The sequence below is a fragment of the Siphateles boraxobius genome, unplaced genomic scaffold (assembly GCF_051911475.1).
Source record: "Siphateles boraxobius isolate OS27281-9 unplaced genomic scaffold, OSU_SipBor_1 41, whole genome shotgun sequence".
Classification (NCBI taxonomy): domain Eukaryota; kingdom Metazoa; phylum Chordata; class Actinopteri; order Cypriniformes; family Leuciscidae; genus Siphateles; species Siphateles boraxobius.
In genome coordinates, this window is record NW_027509042.1 from 17,852,922 (window position 1) to 17,871,539 (window position 18,618).

Here is an 18,618-nt window from a genome sequence, read left to right on the forward strand (position 1 = left end):
TTTTCCATCGCATACAAAATGAAAATAAAAATAATAAACATGTATTATTAAAAATTAAATTATAATAAATGTATTTAAGAGATATTCAAATATTTTCTAACAGTAGAAATATTTCTAATTTAATAGAAACTTTGTATGTTTCAGTGGCCCATAGAGATACAGGAAACATTAATTACACCATCTTCAAATAGCCAGTAGTAGTTTTACATATATTTTCTTAAATGTTACAAATGTTCCTCCGTTTGCTCATGCGGTGTTATAAAGCTTTATAGATGTACAGTGGTATCCAATATGGTAATATGATCAGCAGATGGTGCTACTTTATAAGTGAAAAAGATAACAGCTGTTATGCAACGGAGCCATTGAGATAAAACCACCCATCAACAATAAAGACAAGGATGGTTATAGCTATACAGTATTTTAAATATAGCCTATTAAAAATAAATAAATAGATACATTTTATATTTAAGTCTACAAGTCAGTGTTTTAATAATTGTACAAATCTATTAAATGTAATAGGCTGTAGTTCAAGTTGACTTTAGCATTTCAAAATCGTTTAAGAGGTTTGAAAAGGTGTGTACACTTTTACAACCCCAGCTAACAAAAAAAACGTACTCGGTTACTAACGTAACCTCGGTTCTCTCTAGAGAGGGAACGAGTACTGCGTAATATCTTACGCTATGGGGAAAACCTCTTTTCCACGAGATATTGAAGCCAAAAATTATCCTTAATTTTGAATTAATGTAAAACGCTGTGCGGCAGCATGCACACATAGGCAAGACGGCTCGCGCACCTTTTGGCTACCCTGCGGCAACAGCAGCAGCCTATCGAGAGAGGCCCTGCGTGACACCATATCCAATGGGGGCATTTCGCGCCCATTTCGTCACGTCCCGCCAGAAAGGGCGTGGCCTCATCCTATAAATATAGCTCGATGGGCTGATACAAACCTGTTTTCATCGCCGAAGCGAACCAGAGCATGTTGTAAGCACGGCAAGATACACAGTACTCGTTCCCTCTCTAGAGAGAACCGAGGTTACGTTAGTAACCGAGTACGATCTCTTACGAGAGTATCTCTCGTACTGCGTAATATCTTACGCTATGGGGAACACAGTGTTACATGCCGTGCGTACTGGGATCCAACACCAAAGTCCCAAGGGCAGTAGCCCGGGGCACGTATAGTGCACAATCACCATAGACTCACAGAGAGTCGGAGAAGAGAGGCTGCAAGCATCATTCCCCATGAAATAGCATCCTACAGGAGCTAGTTATGTTAACAGTGTTTCACGCAGACAGGGTGAACGTGTTCAGCCTGAACTGGGTAATAGTATGGGTTATTCAACACCCATGGAGCTGTTCTATCGATCAGGGAGCGATGCACAAGCAAAACTCAGCATCTGGGCCGGCACACAGGGCAGATAGCACTGAATTCTAGACCGACAGAAGCTTGGCTTGTAAGGCGGGAACCTCTAGGTTATAAATCCTTATAAATGTAGACGGCGAGGCCCAGCCCGCTGCCATACAGATATCTTGTAGGGTAATCCCACTAAACCATGCCCACGACGAGGCCACACCTCTCGTGGAGTGCGCTCTAACACCCAAAGGACACTGCAGGCCCTTAGAAGTGTAAGCCAGCGCTATGGCATCGACTATCCATCTGGATAGGCTTTGTTTTGATGCGGCCAGTCCCTCGGAGCGTCTGCCAAACAAAACAAAGAGCTGCTCAGTCTGTCTGAAGACAGACGAGCGGGACACATAAGCTCTCAGCGCCCTGACGGGGCAAAGGAGATTAGCATCCACCTCCTCATTATTCACCGGGATGGCGCACAGGGAAATAACCTGGGCCCTGAACGGTGTGTTGAGGGATTTGGGCACGTACCCGTGCCTTCGTTTGAGTATGACTTTTGAGTCATTAGGCCCAAACTCCATACATGACGCGCTTACTGAAAGCGCTTGTAAGTCCCCATGCGCTTCATTGAAGCAAGAGCCACAAGAAATACTGTTTTGAAAGACAGGTGTTTCATGTCTGACAAATGGATTGGCTCGAATGGGGCACCTTTCATGGCTTCCAGAACCGTAGAAAGGTCCCACACAGGGACTGAGGGGGGTCTGGGAGGATTCAGCCTCCGAGCTCCCCTCAGGAATCACACGACCAGGTCGTTTTTCCCCAGTGACTGGCCAGACGTCGGTTTTGCAAACGCCGCTATGGCCGCCATGTATACTTTGAGCATGGACGGGGTTCTACCCTTATCCAGCAGCTGCTGAAGGAAGGAGAGCACTTCCGTAACCCCGCAGTCTACGGGTGAAAAGCCCTGAGCTTAACACCAGGTAGAGAACACTGACCACTTTGAGTAGAGCCGTCTAGTAGACGGGGCCCTAGCCTGCGTGATCGTGTTTAACACTCCCTCCGGGAGGTTAGTGGGTACCCGTTGATGGCCCATGCATGTAGGGACCATAAATCCGGGCGAGGATGCCAAATCGAGCCCTTTGCCTGTGAGAGGAGGTCCCTCCTCACCGGTATAGGCCAGGGGGCAGTGCTGGTCAGCCGCATCAGGACTGGGAGCCAAATCTGGTTCGTCCAGAGCGGAGCCACGAGCAGCACTGGGCATCCGTTTTCCCTGATTCGTTCCAGCACTTGAGGCAGGAGCGAGACGGGGGGAAAAGCATAGAGGGGGGAGCGGGGCCATACGTGGGCCAGCGCATCCCTGCTCTTGGAGAAAAAGTTTGGACAGTGAGCGTTTTCCTGGGACGCGAACAGGTCCACCTGCGCTCTGCCGAATGTCTCCCACAGCAGTTGGATCGTCTGCGGGTGCAGCGACCATTCCCCTGCTGGGACATTGTCTCTAGACAGTCTGTCTGGTCCCAGATTCAGGTGACCAGGCACATGCGCTGCTTTCAGTGAAAGCAGGTTGTGCTGAGCCCAGACCAGGAGGCATTCCGTCAGCCTGTAAAGGTTTCGGGACCTGACGGCGCCCTGGCGATTTATGTATGCCACCACTGACATGTTGTCCGACCGGACTAGGACGTGGTGGCCTTTTATCTGGGGACAAAAACGCCGTAGCGCGTTGCCGACTGCCAGCTTTTCCAGGCAGTTTATGTGTAGGAGCTTTTCCCGTTCCGACCACTGGCAAAAGAACGGTCTGCCCTCGAGCAGCGCTCCCCATCCCGAGGTGAGGGCGTCCGTGGACACCACCATCACACTCGAGGGAGTCCCCATACTCACGCCTGACTGATACCAGTCGGCTATTTTCCAAGGTTCCAGAGCCGAAAAGCATTTCATATCGACCCTGAGGCGAAACAGACCAGAGGTCCACGCCCGGGGCGGGACTCGCGCTTTCAGCCATAACTGCAGTGGGCGCATGCGAAGCAGGCCCAACTGAAGTACCGAAGATACTGAGGCCATGAGACCCAGCATTTTCTGAAACCTTTTGAGCGGGACTATAGAGCTGCGGCGGAAGGATTTCACGGCGCGCTGAATGTCCATTCCACGCTCCAGCGACAGACGTGCTGTCATAGACAGTGAGTCCAGCACTGTTCCCAGAAAATAAATTTTCTGGCTGGGAAATAGCGAACTCTTAACCCAATTGACTGTAAGACCCAGATTCTCGAGATGCTCGAGTAATGTGGTAGCTATGTGTTCTATGAGCTCTGAGTTTGATCGAGCTAGAATCAGCCAATCGTCCAAGTAGTTCAAAACTCGCATGCCCTGAAGTCTCAGGGGTGCGAGAGCCGCGTCCAGGCACTTCGTAAATGTACGGGGTGCTAGGGACAGGCCGAACGGTCGGACTGTGTATTGATATGCCTGGCCCTCGAAGGCGAATCTCAAGAATCGCCTGTGATGTGACGCAATCTGAATTTGGAAATAGGCGTCTTTCAGATCTATTGACATGAACCAGTCTCCTGGCGAACTTGCGCAAGGATTTTCCTGGTTGTCAGCATTTTGAACTGGTGCTTCAAAAGCGCTCTGTTCAACTGCCGCAGATCTAGAATGGGTCTGAGACCCCCGTCTTTTTTCGGTACCAGAAAATATCTGCTGTATAGCCCCCCTTCGCTCTGAGCCTGAGATAAAGGTTCTATGGCCCCTTTGCTCAGTACTTTCGCTATTTCGGCTTGAAGTAGATGAGATACATCGTTGTTTACCGTAGTTTCGACGCGCCGTGTAACGGCGGGGACGTCGAGCGAACTGTAGCGAATAGCCTCTTTTTATAGTGTTCAACACCCATTCTGATACCCTGGGAAGCTAAGCTTTGCACACGCATTTGCATGAATAGCTAGTGGTAGAATGAGATCCGGGCTCTGGCCGCGGCGAGCTGCGGTGTGCTGAGACATAAACACTGTGTTTAAAGTCTGCGAGGCGGGGGGTGCGCCGATCACGGCGGGCAGCCTGGTCGCGCTCGATTTCTCTAGAGGTACGCATCCTGGGCGAGAAGGGGGCGTTCCAAGACCTCGCGACTTCTTCGTGAAGCTCAGGAAGAAAAGGCGCGGGTCTGGACTGTGATGGGGCGTGGTCCTTCTTGAGAAAGCTTTCATCCAGCCGGTTGCGCGGGGGGTGCGTGGGCGCATTCCAGTCGAGGCCGAGGTTGTCGACGGCTTGAGAGAGCAGACGCATCAACTCTGACTCAATGCCAGCTCTTCTCCCGGAAGGCTCGCGAACAGCGGGGGGGAGGTCCACAGAGCTCGCCCAATCCTCACTGTCCGACGCCAGGATAGAACAGGCCTCGGCTGTTTCGTCCATCTCAGCGGCGGAAGCGGTGGCAGACGGCGGTCGCTGTCCGTAGGTTAGCGACTCGAGCGATGCCGGCGAAGCTGGCGGGCGAACCAGCGAGCTTTGGCAGGAAGGAGAAGGCTCGGGAGCGCGCTGAGCACGGCGCTTTTGACGGCGCGGCGCTACGGCGGGCTGAAGTGCAGGCTCTGAGAAGGATGCCAGGCGAGTCCTCAGAGTCACCATAGGCATCAGCTCACAGTGAGGGCATCCGCCGTCGACGAGAGCGAGAGCCGTATGATCCTCACCCAGGCAGGAAATGCAGATGACATGACGGTCCCCGTCGCTGAGTGTGGCTCGGCACGAGCCGCAGGATCTTTGCATCTTTAAAAAGACGCTAGCTCTTTTAGAATACAGACATAGAGAGTGTGAGTCGCAGTGGCGAACACACAGTCTTAGCAGTGAAAAAGGATATTAACACAGGAAAGCGTAGCAGGTATGGCGGCTGAAGGCGGCGAGGTGAAGGCCAGCGGCTCGTCCCGCAGAAGGCTTACTATCAGACGGCGCGGCTTCTCACTCCGGATCAAGCGATGCAGTAGTGCTTCGCTGAAGAGATGAAAATCAGTTTGTATCAGCCTGTCGAGCGTATTTATAGGCCAAGGCCACGCCTATTCTGGCGGGACGTGACGAAATGGGCGCGAAGCTCCCCCATTGGGTGTCACGTCACGCAGGGCCTCTCTAGAAAGGCTGCTGATGTTGCCGCAGGGCAGCCAATAGGCGCACGAGCCGTCTTGCCTATGTCTGCATGCTGCTGCACAGCGTTTTACATTAAATCAAAATTAAGGATAATTTTTGGCTTCAATATCTCGTGGAAAAGAGGTTTTCCCCATAGCGTAAGATATTACGCAGTACGAGAGATACTCTCGTAAGAGAACGAAGCATCTTAAAAAGAACGCTGCTCTTTAAGATAAAGAGAGAGAGAGTGTGAGTCACGACGGCGAACACACACTCTCAGCAGAGTAAAAGGATATTGACGCCGGAAAGCGTAGCAGGTACGGCGACTGAAGGCGGCAAGGTGAAGGCCAGCGGCTTCAGGTTCAAGGGTTCGTCCCGCAGAAGGCTTGTGTCAACGGTGCGGCTTCTCACTCTGGATCCAGCGATGCGTGAGCTTCGCTGAAGAGATGAAAATCAGTTTGTATCAGCCCATCGAGCTATATTTATAGGATGAGGCCACGCCCTTTCTGGCTGGACGTGACGAAACGGGCGCGAAATGCCCCCATTGGATATGGTGTCACGCAGGGCCTCTCTCAATAGGCTGCTGCTGTTGCCGCAGGGCAACCAATAGGCGCGCGGGCCGTCTTGCCTATGTCTGCATGCTGCCGCACAGCGTTTTACATTAATTAAAAATTAAGGATAATTTTTGGCTTCAATATCTCGTGGAAAAGAGGTTTCCCCATAGCGTAAGATATTACACAGAACGAGAGATACTCTCGTAAGAGAACAACAAAAAAACATTATGTTAACGTTCCCATTAGGTTATGAAAACGTTATTTCTAAATGTTCTCTGTCTGAACGTTCAAATGTCTCAATGTTTAAAACGTTTGTTATGCAAACGCAGGAAACATTTCATTTCACCATTCTGCAAACATAATAGGAATGGATTGGGGGTTATAATTAACGTTTTTGCGCGAATTGTTAAAGATCTTAATTTATTTGAGATTTTTTTTTTGTTCATTACTTTTTAAGTCAGTATAAATGTAGAACTGACCTAATTTGCCACCAAAAAGATTGACTGTCACTTGCCTAACTGCTAGTGGGTCATAAAGTATCTTAAGATCTTTTATCTTAACATAATGGCTATGTTTATGCAACTGGTCCCATATAACTTCTGAGAACATTCCCTGTTAGCTGGCAGCTTCTTCAGGAACATCTGTTAACTTACAACGTGAAACCTAAAACTCTCCTTCAAGTTCATCATAAAATATAACCTCTTCATAAATTTAACTGAATAATAACAGATCTTGACTAAAATGAAATCTTGAAAATCTCCACATAATTTTTAAATAACACAGGTCAATGAAAATACAATTTTGAAAAAAAGAAATGAAAACCCAAATTTTTATGATGCTTGTTTATTTCAAATAAGAGACGGTATGTTGTAATACTTGAGCAGACGCACTGGCCTGGCAACTAAATATTAGTTATATCTCAATCATTTCATTAAGAAACTGGAACCAAGAAAAAAGCAGGCTAAACATTAATGCAAGACATTCATGTGTCAGCACATATACACTGATATGGTATCTGAACAACATATAAAAATAAATCTCTCAAAGAAACATCTAATTACATAGTAAAAAAGTGAATACTTTAATGGAACATAAATCTAAAGCACACACTGATGTGAAAAGGCAAGCTGAAGGGATGATCTATTATATAAATGATACAAAATCTGCTGGAGGTCCATCCATTGTGGGTTTTAGACAAGACTCTTGTTAAGCCCCATTTGCTTGGACTTGCGTTTCTACAAATGTTTAATGAATAGTATCCATGGTTATTTATCTAAAATGACTAAAATGATCTGTATGAATGAATAATTTTTGGAATTTACAATCAGTTACTACCACAAAGAAAGGCAGACAAATTGTCACCTTTTAAATATACAGTTTGAGAACATTGTTTAGTAAATGGAATTTAACATTTGCTTTGCAACAATACTATCAAAATGCATAGACAAAATATTTTAAATGTTGCAACAGAACAGACTGCACAGGCACTGGAAAGATATATTTCTCCCCCAGATATGAAAGCATTACTGATTGTATCAGAATTCACAACTTATTTCAACTCAGTGTCTAATGATCAGATTGTTTAAAACAATATTTTGGATTTTATAAGTATGAGCTGCACAATGTGCTGTTGATTTGAGAATGCAAAAGCAAGAAAAAACCCACTGAAAACTAATTTTCTTCTGCTTTCAGTCTAGGGAGAATATGATAGGAAAAAACCTTTTCAATCCATTCAGTAGTAAAACTCCAGTGCATGTTGCATTCAACGGCATGATAGAAGTTAAAGGAAATCATCAAAGAGGAAAATACTAGACACAGCATATTCCCTGATATGGCATGTGCCTTCAAGTAGTTCATATCATAATAACATGTTGGTTTTAAATGCTGCAATAAACTTTGTGCAATAAATATGTAACAGGCAAAGCATATGCACTGATATGGCTATTGCCCTCAGCAATTTCAGAGTAGAATAATAAAAATGGTCATGATAACGAATCAGCTTTGGTTTAAACTCTAGTTTAAAGAAAGATTTCAGACCACTCTATGTGGTTCCTAATTTCAGATGGTCCCTAAAATCTCCCTCAGAAATCTTATCAGCCGTACTATGTACTATGTGATTACAATCCCAGATAAAATGCATTGGTATTGCTTAAGCATATTGTAGCTTTAAATTTGACATCTTGATTTGAACTTGAATCACCTATAGATATATTGGTACAGGTATGAAGGTCAGAGTCAAGAAGAGATGAAGTTGCCAAACCCCTGCTGTGGCTGGCAGACCTGCTACAAAGCCAACATAGACACCAGGGAGCTCACAATGGACATCAGCAGTAGTGAGGATGAGGACATCACTGCAACGAAAGAGAAACCAACGCACACACAGTTGAAAGAGTTACTAGAAGAATCCAAGTATTATAAATGATTTAATATTTAAGCAATAGAACACAAAAGGGAGTTAGTCTTGATTTAAAGGGGTCATGAATTGAGAAATGGATTTTTCCTTGATCTTTTGACATGCAAAAGGTCATTGTACTATAAAAAAACTTCCTGTTTCCCCAAAAAAAAAAACGTCCTCTTTAGTCCAAAAACAGCTTTTATTGAAACCAAGCTCCGAAGACGACACGTTTCAGATTTTGGCACATTATGACGTAACATTTTAATGAAAGACCGCCTCTGCTTAATCAGATCAACGCCTACTTCGACATCCTCACATATTTGGTCCCGCCTACTGCCGCGTTAGTGAGATGAGAAGAGAGATACAGAATCACGGGACTAAATAACATTACCTTCCAAAGGATTCTAAGGCTAGGAAAGTGAATTCACATTTTTTCTCTTAGTAGCATGAAAATAATCTGTTATTTAAAATGTGATTGAATTATATACAGAAAGCGGTCAAAGAACGTTCCCTTTACAATCATTGGAGCTGTCAATCATACAATCACAAAGAAGTTTATTGGTGACTGGTTATCTGGACTCTCGCCAAAACTCCCTTTATAATCAACAAATCTCTTTTTTACATTATGTTTGCACTGTTAGTTATGATGAAAGCATTTGTGAGACTGCAGAAATCAAGTATTAATGACGAGATCACTGCATTCATGCGCTCAACAGACATGTCTGTCATTGGCTACAATGCTCATCACTGCAACATTTCATGCCACAATTTAAATATAATGCTATAGATCTAAATATGATTCTGTTGTGAACTTTCTTCTTCTTAAGTGTAGAAAAACTCAGCAGCGAAAACCAGGAGACTTGGGGGTATCTTTTAAGCAGGATTCTTTATTTGCTGTAGTCTGCTTCGTCCAAAATCTTACCCGAGTCTAACTCAATAGCTAAAAACAGTGTTTATATCTTTAAAGGGGGAGGAGTTACATAGAGGTGAACAAAGCATGTAAATGTAGAACAGAAGTCAGCCCGTTACCGGTCCTAATCCAATCAGCATAACAGTGTCATGTATAGATGGTAATCCAATCAGCCTGATTGTATCACCTACCTTCACATTAACATAGAGCTTAATGGCCAGGCAGTGCATAAAGACAAAAGGTGATAGTCTCAGTGCTCTGACCAATTTAACTTAAAATAGAGACAGGAACAGGCAGGTTTGAGACATCATTTACATTAGGTACAAAATTCACACATATAAACTTTCTCAGTTTCTATACTATTGTATTGGAACCTAAATTAAAACATTTAATAAATTTGTAACCCTACAATGCCATAATCAACATTTTTCCCGTTTTGTTTATCTCGACAGCTGTAATAGTAAAAATGTAGTCAACTTTTAGACTTTCCACATGTAATACTTATTTCATATGCAAAGATGTTAGCCAATCACAGCAGTGGGCGTTAACATTAAATTCTCACAGAAGACACGCCCCTTCCAACAGACTGTTCAAATCAGAGGGCTAAAAAATGGAAAATTTTTGATGTAAAAATCATACTAACATTATAAGTGCACCTCAGGAAACATAAAAAATGCAATTCATGACCCCTTTAAGTTTTTGTACGTACAAGCCAGTTTTCTCTTGAAATTAGTGCGTATATGAATAATAACAATCATAATTATGTAAAAACTTTACCATTAATGGGTTCATTCCTGTTCTTTAATGAAGAATCTTTATTTTTATATTATTTATTTTTATAGTCTATTTAATAAATGTATTATTACATTTAAAAACAAAAATATCTTTTATTTTACTATTAATGTTCTTTAATGAAAATATTTTTTTCTTTTTATTTATTCTTTAATAAAAAAACTATTATTATTATTATTATTTCCATTTCCTTTTTCTTTCTTTTTTACATTTACTCATTTGGCAGACACTTATCAAAGCGAGTTAAATTTCATTCAAGTGATACATTTTATCAGTTCATGCATTCCCTGGGAATCAAACCCATGACCTTGGTGTTGTTGGCACCATGCTCTACAGTTTGAGCAACAGGAATGCTCAAACAGAATAGCACTGCACTTTTTATTTAATTGATTTTTACTTTTTAAAGAATGTATTTTAATTAGATATTTTGTACATACATACAAACAAACAAACAAAAGACTAGTAGAGAGAGAGTAATAGAATTAGAGAGAGAGAGAGAGAGAGAGAGAGAGAGAGAGAGAGAGAGAGAGAGAGAGAGAGAGAGAGAGAGGGGAAGACAGGCACATAAGATGACACAGGAAAAAAAAAATATAGGCCTATGCAGATTGGCAGTACCTGTTGATGTGGCTGAACACTCCATGGCTATCACAGCATCCAGGTAGCTCTGGCCAAGCCACTCCTCATACGTCTTCTTCTCTCCCACACCAATTAAAGTGATAGTTGAGTCCTTAAAAATCAGGTCGGACCCCTCATAAGCTTTGGAGTCAAACATCTTGAAGCCTGAGGCAGCATTAACTCCAAAGAAATTCTGAAAGATGCAAACCAAAAAGTCACACCTCCATTTTCATATTACCCTGAAAAATAACATCTGGCGTAAGCTACCTGGGCTTTGTCCAGAAGGCCAAAGATGAGGTGGTGGTTGGTATCGGGTCTAATCATAACAGCGTGGGAAGGGACACGGGCCAGGTTGCACTTAGTGTACTGAGTGACTTCAGCACGAGACTCCTGAGAACAAAGCAGCTGAAATTCACGGGAATCCAATTGGTCCGCCCAAGAATCAGTATTGTTTCCTGGAAAACAATAATTCGGACATGAGAGAAGTACTAGTGACTTTAACACACACAAAGTAATTGTCTGCTTGCTGTTACAGCATTCTCTCTAAATATTTCCTATTGGTGTTTTTTTTTTTTAATTTTTAGAATAATATCATTTTTTGTTACTTAATTTTTAGAGACCTTAAATCAAAAACCATTCACTTTTTTAGAAGTGTTTTTTTAATTTATTTAAATTAGCTAATTATTATCATATTTAGTCTCTTTACTCGTCGTAATAATAATTATTCATTTATTATTGTTATTATTATTTCTGTTGTTTAATTCAACATTTATTATTAATTATTAACATATTTCCTCTTCCTTCTTTAATTCTATGCTTTTGGTTCTGCTATGGTCCTATTTTTCAACTTTTTGCTATGCTTGACTTCTGAAGTAGATTTCATGGTAACACTTTACTTAAAGCCTTTATGTATAACGCATTATAAAGGTATTTATAATGTACATTATATCTTCAGAAATAATTGTAAACAAAGTTAAATTGCATTATAATATTTACAGATTCTGAAATTGGTTGTTTGTCATGTGTTTTAATGCAATTTACTTTGTAAAGGCGTGTTCAATGAATAGATAATTATTATATTGTATTACAATTATTCATGAAACCATACAATGCATTATAAAGTGCATTACATGGCAGAATTACTGCATTAAAATACTTTTATAATGTATTACACATACAAGCTTTAAGTAAAGTGTTACCGATTTGGTTAAATGAAAGGTGCTATAGAAAATAAAATGTATTCTTCTTATAATTACTGTTATTTTTATTATTATTATTAAAGAGCCCACAGAAAATTAGCCTTCCAGTTAGGCCTACAAATTGATATCATGACTGAACAGCTCTATAAAGACGTTCTTTTGACTAAAAGCAAGAGACAACTTCTGAGAATTACCATCTGTGTTCTGAAATACAGTGGAATGCTTGACAAAGGCCACATCACCATGATTTTCAACAAGGCACCTGGAAATATAAACAGAGACCATGTGCAAATATTTATTTGTCATGCAGATTCATTTGCACCAAATCTTTCAGATCTATTGTGCAGTAGAGTGGATTACCTAAAGGCACCATCGTAACCGTCGTATAAGTCCTTGCCTTTTTCACACTTGTTCTGACCACTGGAGTCTCCAATGCACTGCTCACACAGATTACTGGGGAAATCCTTCTGATTGGCTCCAGGTACACAAGAAGATTTAAAGAACTCCCCAACAGCTAAAAGCAGATTCACACCCTCATCGCACTGATTTTTTTTGGTATTCATATACAACAAACAACAATATATAACAATTTGTGATAGCTTTTATAAATGACAATAAAAAAATGGAATTATTACATTATACAATACTTAACAGATTACTAGGTTACAATGAGAAAAAAATGTTACTACTGGGTATTTGATTCACATAACAATTTATTAGAGCAATGTGTTTGAAAATATTTAATCATGATATATCCAGCCTTGACCCTGAAGATAATATGCTGTTTGGAGAATGGATGGATCTATTCGGCATTTGTTTCTAATGTAATACAAAATGAGTAACAGTAAGGTTTCATCTTTTAACATTAACTTAGAATGAACAGTATAGTACAGCATTTATTAACCTTAGGTCATATAAAGATGTAGTTCAAGATATAATCTTTTTATTTTAATCAAGTTGTCTGTTAACATTAGTTAATAAGCTGTGAACGAACATGAAATACAGAGCCTCTAAAGGGACATGGTGAAGAGAAAAAAATGATATGGGAGGAAACATTTTCTCAATGCTTTTGCGTTCTCTTTTGCGAGGGAACGCAAAGGTTTTGTGAGTGAAGCCAAAGTCTCATATTTTTTCCATCACTATGTCGCTTTAGGAGCTCCGTACATGAACAAGCAATGTAAAATCGGTTTTCCATTAAATAACATTAACAACGATTAATAATGCTGTAAAAAAATTTGTATTGCTAATTGCTAATTAAATTTAGCTATTGCATTAACTAGCGTTAACTAAGGAGACTTTATTATAAAGTGTTACCACAAAATGTTTCATTTACAAATTACAAATAACAATTTGAGTGAAACGTGTACCTGAAACATTTAACTTTGGTCCCAGACTTTGGGACCCCATGGTATAAGTCCACTAAAGGTCCTACCTTGGGGCACTTGACATGTCTCCGGTCTGATGATGCCTTTTTCTATTAGCAGACCCATGGGAATGTTCCAGCCTGCAGTTCTGCCATAACCTGTGTGACAAGAGCGCTTGCTCTTGAGGTCACTGAATTTCTGGATGTCTCGGTTACTCTTCCTCAGCACAGCCACGGCATAATAAATGCTTCCATCAGTGTCTCCTACGACAGAGAATCACAGTGGCTTGTGAAAATGAATCATCAGTTATGAATAAAACAGCTAATGTTTCATCAGGCACTGCTGAAAATCTTTCCCCAAACACAAAGTAGTTACCCAGTGAGCACATTTTGAACTATTTCAAAATAGTACTTTTTACTATTATTCAGGTAATTTCATATAAAAAGTATATGGAAGCATATGAAGCTGGTTAAGTCAAAGTACACTGACAGTGTATGACACTAACCTGTGTAGCTTTCTCCAACAGCAGGTTTTAAACCAAAACTCTTTCCCGCTGTGTAGATGTAGCCTCCATCAAGAGTAATGACATCAGCTTCCTTGTTCTGGAGGAAAAGAGTCTCATTCAAATAGAGCACAACTTTTTCACCTGCATTGAGTTTCTACAAATCAATTTCTCTACAGATAAAATTAAAGATTTTACGTTTCAGAACTTGATCATTGCACTCTATTTCAGGTGTTATTAAGAAAAATGTAGAAAAAAGCAAGTATGGATGAGATGGTTTGGTATTTAAATGACTGTTGACTGGCATACTTGTATTTTCTTCAAACAGTCTTCCACAGATGTGCCATAGACACACTGAATATCAGGAATCAAATTTTTGCTTTTGAAAGCCACAGCCATGTCTGCACATTTCTGCTGCTCTCCATAAGACAGGACACACCATCGAAGTTGAGAGGGGACATCTATATAACACATATACAACAGAGAAACAGATTTAAGCACAATATGTAAGAAAAAAAAATAGAACATTTTTCATTGTTTGATGAAGATGGAGAGATCCATACCTGACTTTGAGCAGTCCATAGCTCTCAGTATGTCATAGTATCGGCCCATCCATTTAATATAGTTTTCATTTCCAGCTTGGATAAATGTGGTTGAAGTGTCGCTGAACAACAAGTTTTCCCCATTGAAGGGTGCTGAGGAGAACATAGAGAACCCAGACTTTTGCTGAAGAGAAACACACAAACATATTTAAATGAAACAGTACGCTGCACAACAAAATAAAATTTATATTTTGTATTTATTCTATTAGAAAATAATGAATGAATCCTAATGAAGTCGAAAACCTTCGATATCACTAAAGGATCATACCAGTCCTTCACGCAACATGTTGTAAACCACCGAACTGCTGATGTCAGTGTGGACAACAATCCCCCTCGATGGCACTCGAGCCAGATGACATTTCTCATAATCACTGACTGGACTGCGCGTGCCGTCCCGACACAGGAGCTGATAGTCTTCAGAGTGCAAACCTTGAGCCCACGATTCCCCCTGACCTGACACACAAAGTTAAAAGATGTATTATTAACTTCATATACAGATCACAATCTATCAATTATGCATAACACAATATTAGAAGGCCCCCAACTTGCTATATTAACAGAACTATAACTATACTGTTTTCATGTTAACAAATGGGACCTTATTATTATTTTTATTCATAATATTATTATTTAATTTACTTTAAGAGTTAATTTATTACATGTTGTTTTATTAATATTGTTATATTAATTATATTTATATTAATATAATAATATATTTAATATTTTAATCATTCTGTGGCCCAAGGATGTTTGGTGAGGCCACCTGGTTGAGAAGCACAGAATAGACTACACATTTACCATCAGTATTCTCGCCTACAGTGGTGTGCTTTACAAAGGCGACATCACCTGCATCCTCAGCTAAACACCTGTGAAGCCCAAAACATCAGTTAACTGACATACTGAGAATATTTCTCACTATCAAAGCTGCAACTGCACCAGATTTCTGTGTAGTATGATGTGACAAAGAATATGGTACCTGAATGCTCCGTTATATGCATAGTATCGCTCTTTGGTGCTTGGGTCACACTTAAAATTTCCGGTTGCATCTCCCGCACAGAGCTGACACAGGGATGCAGGGTCGACTTTAGCCCCTGGGATACAGCTGGCATTAAAGAAGTCAGCAACCCCTAAAAAGCCAAGATAATCCAACAAGATACTTTTTCATCTGAAAAAGGCAATCCGACCATTTTTGATGAGCTGCACCAAAAGTAAAGCAGTACCTTGAGGGATGTCACAGCCCACGGCAGACATCATCCCAGTGTCAATCAAATACCCTAGAGGGATGTTCCAGCCAGCTGTGCGGTTCTTCCCGGTGTGACAAGACTTCTTCCCCTTCAGACTATTGATGTTGATGGCTGAATTTGTCTTTTTAACCACAGCAACACCATAGTAAGTTATTCCTTTCCCTATGGCCATTAAGAAAGAAAAAAACATTTATGACTTTGTTAGTCCACAGTTTATGTTGATCTAAAAGTTGAATTTTTCCTGATAAAACAATGGATGGTCCATAACATAAGTACTTGTATTACAATGTACATGTATTATATTTTAATTATAATAAAGAAATAAAATACAGATACAGTCATCATCTGTTAATAATCAACCAAATGTTGCAGCTGACATTTAATTATGTCCTGGCAACACTTTACAATAATGGCTCATTAGTTAATGTATTAACTAACATGAACTAACCATAAGCAATACATTTGTTACTGCATTTGTTCATATATATTAACGTTAGTTAGGCTAATATAAATACAGCTGTTTGTTATTTGTTCATGTTAGTTCACACCTAACTAATGTTAACAAATACAACTTTTGATTTTAATAATGTATTAATAAATGTTGAAATTAACATGAACAAAATTAATAAATGCTGTAGAAGTGCAGTTCATTATTAGATAATGCTAACTGATGTAGTTAACTAAGGAAACCTTATTGTAAAGTGTTACATGTGTCCTTAATCACTGTCTTTCCATTTCAACAGAGTTCATTGGTACAACTTGCATTATCTGGTATGTTGAAAATAAGAACATTGATCATACCATCTGCTCCAGATTCTCCAGCTGCAATTTTGAAGCTGGCTTGCTTGCCAATGTTGTATATGTCTGAAACACTGGCTGAAAAGGCATCAACTTCTTTTTTCTGTCAAAATCAATATTAATCACAAATGCAACCAAGTTATTCAACAGGCTTTTACATTGTTAATAAAATGATGATTTCAGTGGTGTTCTGCAAATAAAATAGACAAAACACTACACAGTTTCAAAGCATGCTATCTGAGCAGAGACACTATGCTTTGTCAAGTTTTTTTATTTTTATTTTATTATGTGATACTATAAGCCTCCTAAATATAAATGCATAGATAGATAGATAGATAGATAGACTTACGGAGAGTTTTTGAGCACATTCTGCTTTAGATGAGACACGGACGCAGTGTAACGCCGGTCGAATTGAAGCACCGGTGAAGGCCTGAGACATGGCTTTACATTTGGACTCCTCCGCCTCAGAAATAGTGCACCATTTTATTGTACTCTGCCCTGACACTGCACGAAGTAATGTATAATATCATCATCATCATCATCATCATCATCATTTTCCCCTCAGAATGTTCTGATTTCCTGCTCAGAATGTTGCTAACATTCAAAACATAATAGCGTATACGTATAGCTATAATAATTAATCTGAGTGTGATGGGTAAAATTATGTTTTTTCTTCATTTTAAGTTTTAAATGTTTCTTACCATAATGCGTGACTGCGAGCAGAACACTTAGAAAAGCCCAGGTGTCCATCTCTGACTCGAGAGTGCGCAGATGTTGTTACTGTAGTGTGTGTTACTGTAGCTTTATATCTGAGAGTCTGTTGCAAAGTCCAAAACTCAGCCTTTTGACATAACTAAACGGGTAATAGTACCTTATCATAAACGATATACCTCTACGTGCAGTCACATTCGAAATTTATAGACTATAATATGACTAGACACGAGGACTCAAAACGACACGTCCAAGACGGGCGGAGGTCCAAGGTGCACACAGAGGGGTCTTTCATTCTTGGAAGCTCCACCTTTTTCCATAAGAGAATGGAAAAGAGACTCTGAATCAAGTGCAGTCATAAACCCAGGTAAAATAATAAACCCAGGTAAAATAACTTTTAACCTTGAAAAAGAACCAAAACGAGCAGCTTTCGTCAAAGGTAGTTTAGATATTTTGTTCAAACTGAAGACAAAAAGAGTTAAGGACACTTTCTGGTTGACAAACCGCAAAAAGGCGGTTTTAAAAAGAATAACATATATAATTGAATCTAAAATTGTCCAAACATAACTTTCTCTAGCAGGCTATGAACAAAACATAAACTTCTTCAATAACAGAAGTGAAAATGCGCATCCGAGACGCAATCACTTTTATTTTGGCTGCATGACTTAACGCTGCTACGGCTTTTGCATCCGTTGTAATAAATCAAAATGTTACTGTCATAAAATGTCACACCATCACACATATCAGCTCAGCTCTTGCCAAGGGACATGGCAATACTGCTTAAATGTTTTACAACAGGAAGGAAACATGCTTAACGACAACAGATATAACAATAATACAAAAATACTGCACAATTTACTGTGGCAGTGTTTTAATTGATCTCCAAGACGTCTAGAATATTGCTTAAAGTGATAACGTGGTTCATCTAAAATTTAAATTCTGTCAACATTTCCTCACCCTCACGTCGTTCTAAACCGGTATGACGTTTCTTTCTTCTGTGTAACTAAACTTTTTGTTTACAATTGATTTCAAAACCCCGAGAAATTTCTCAAAACATATGTTATAATCAAGGCTGCCTGCCAACTCTCACGCAAATGACTGTTAACGCTATCACGCCACACGTTGTTTTCTCACGCAGAGAAAAAGCGCGGAGCAATGAGGACACTGACACCGACAGACAGAGCAGGTTACTATTGATATGAAACAAATCTTCAGCACTCTGTTTCTGACATTTTTATTACGAAATACAAACAATAAATAACGTTTTGGCGCTTGGTTAAGTGACGTGACAGACCGCTGTAGCGCCTCAGTTCAGACGGCAGGTGAACCGATCTCACTCTTCTTTACTACTAATTAGTCAATAAACACGAATGAACAATAACGTTAGGTAAGTATGTTGAAAGATAAAGTACAACTGAACTTACCGAAATGTATATCCCTCATACATAATATCGATCAATCAGTGTTTTTCAACCGTGGAAAGAGGTCATAAAGCTGG

The 18,618-nt window shown here is 40.3% G+C and overlaps 1 protein-coding gene across 2 annotated transcripts; it reads right to left on the reverse strand.

Annotated features, from left to right (window-relative positions):
- Window positions 1-6,815: 6,815 nt before the first annotated feature.
- Window positions 6,816-18,613, reverse strand: meltf (melanotransferrin). Of its 2 annotated transcripts, none has more exons than XM_077198736.1 (16): window positions 18,545-18,613; window positions 16,759-16,913; window positions 16,413-16,512; window positions 15,588-15,773; window positions 15,344-15,494; window positions 15,166-15,233; window positions 14,636-14,820; window positions 14,329-14,491; window positions 14,075-14,226; window positions 13,769-13,865; window positions 13,332-13,526; window positions 12,260-12,413; window positions 12,094-12,161; window positions 10,968-11,155; window positions 10,701-10,893; window positions 6,816-8,339 (listed from the first exon to the last, which is right to left on the reverse strand). In XM_077198736.1, exons 1-16 carry the CDS (start codon window positions 18,561-18,563, stop codon window positions 8,272-8,274), a joined length of 2,142 nt encoding a protein of 713 aa, XP_077054851.1. In that variant the 5' UTR covers window positions 18,564-18,613; the 3' UTR covers window positions 6,816-8,271. The 2 variants fall into 2 exon arrangements, with proteins under 2 accessions (XP_077054851.1, XP_077054850.1); XM_077198735.1 differs by lacking the exon at window positions 18,545-18,613 and adding an exon at window positions 17,111-17,590.
- Between the last annotated feature and the right edge of the window lie 5 nt (window positions 18,614-18,618).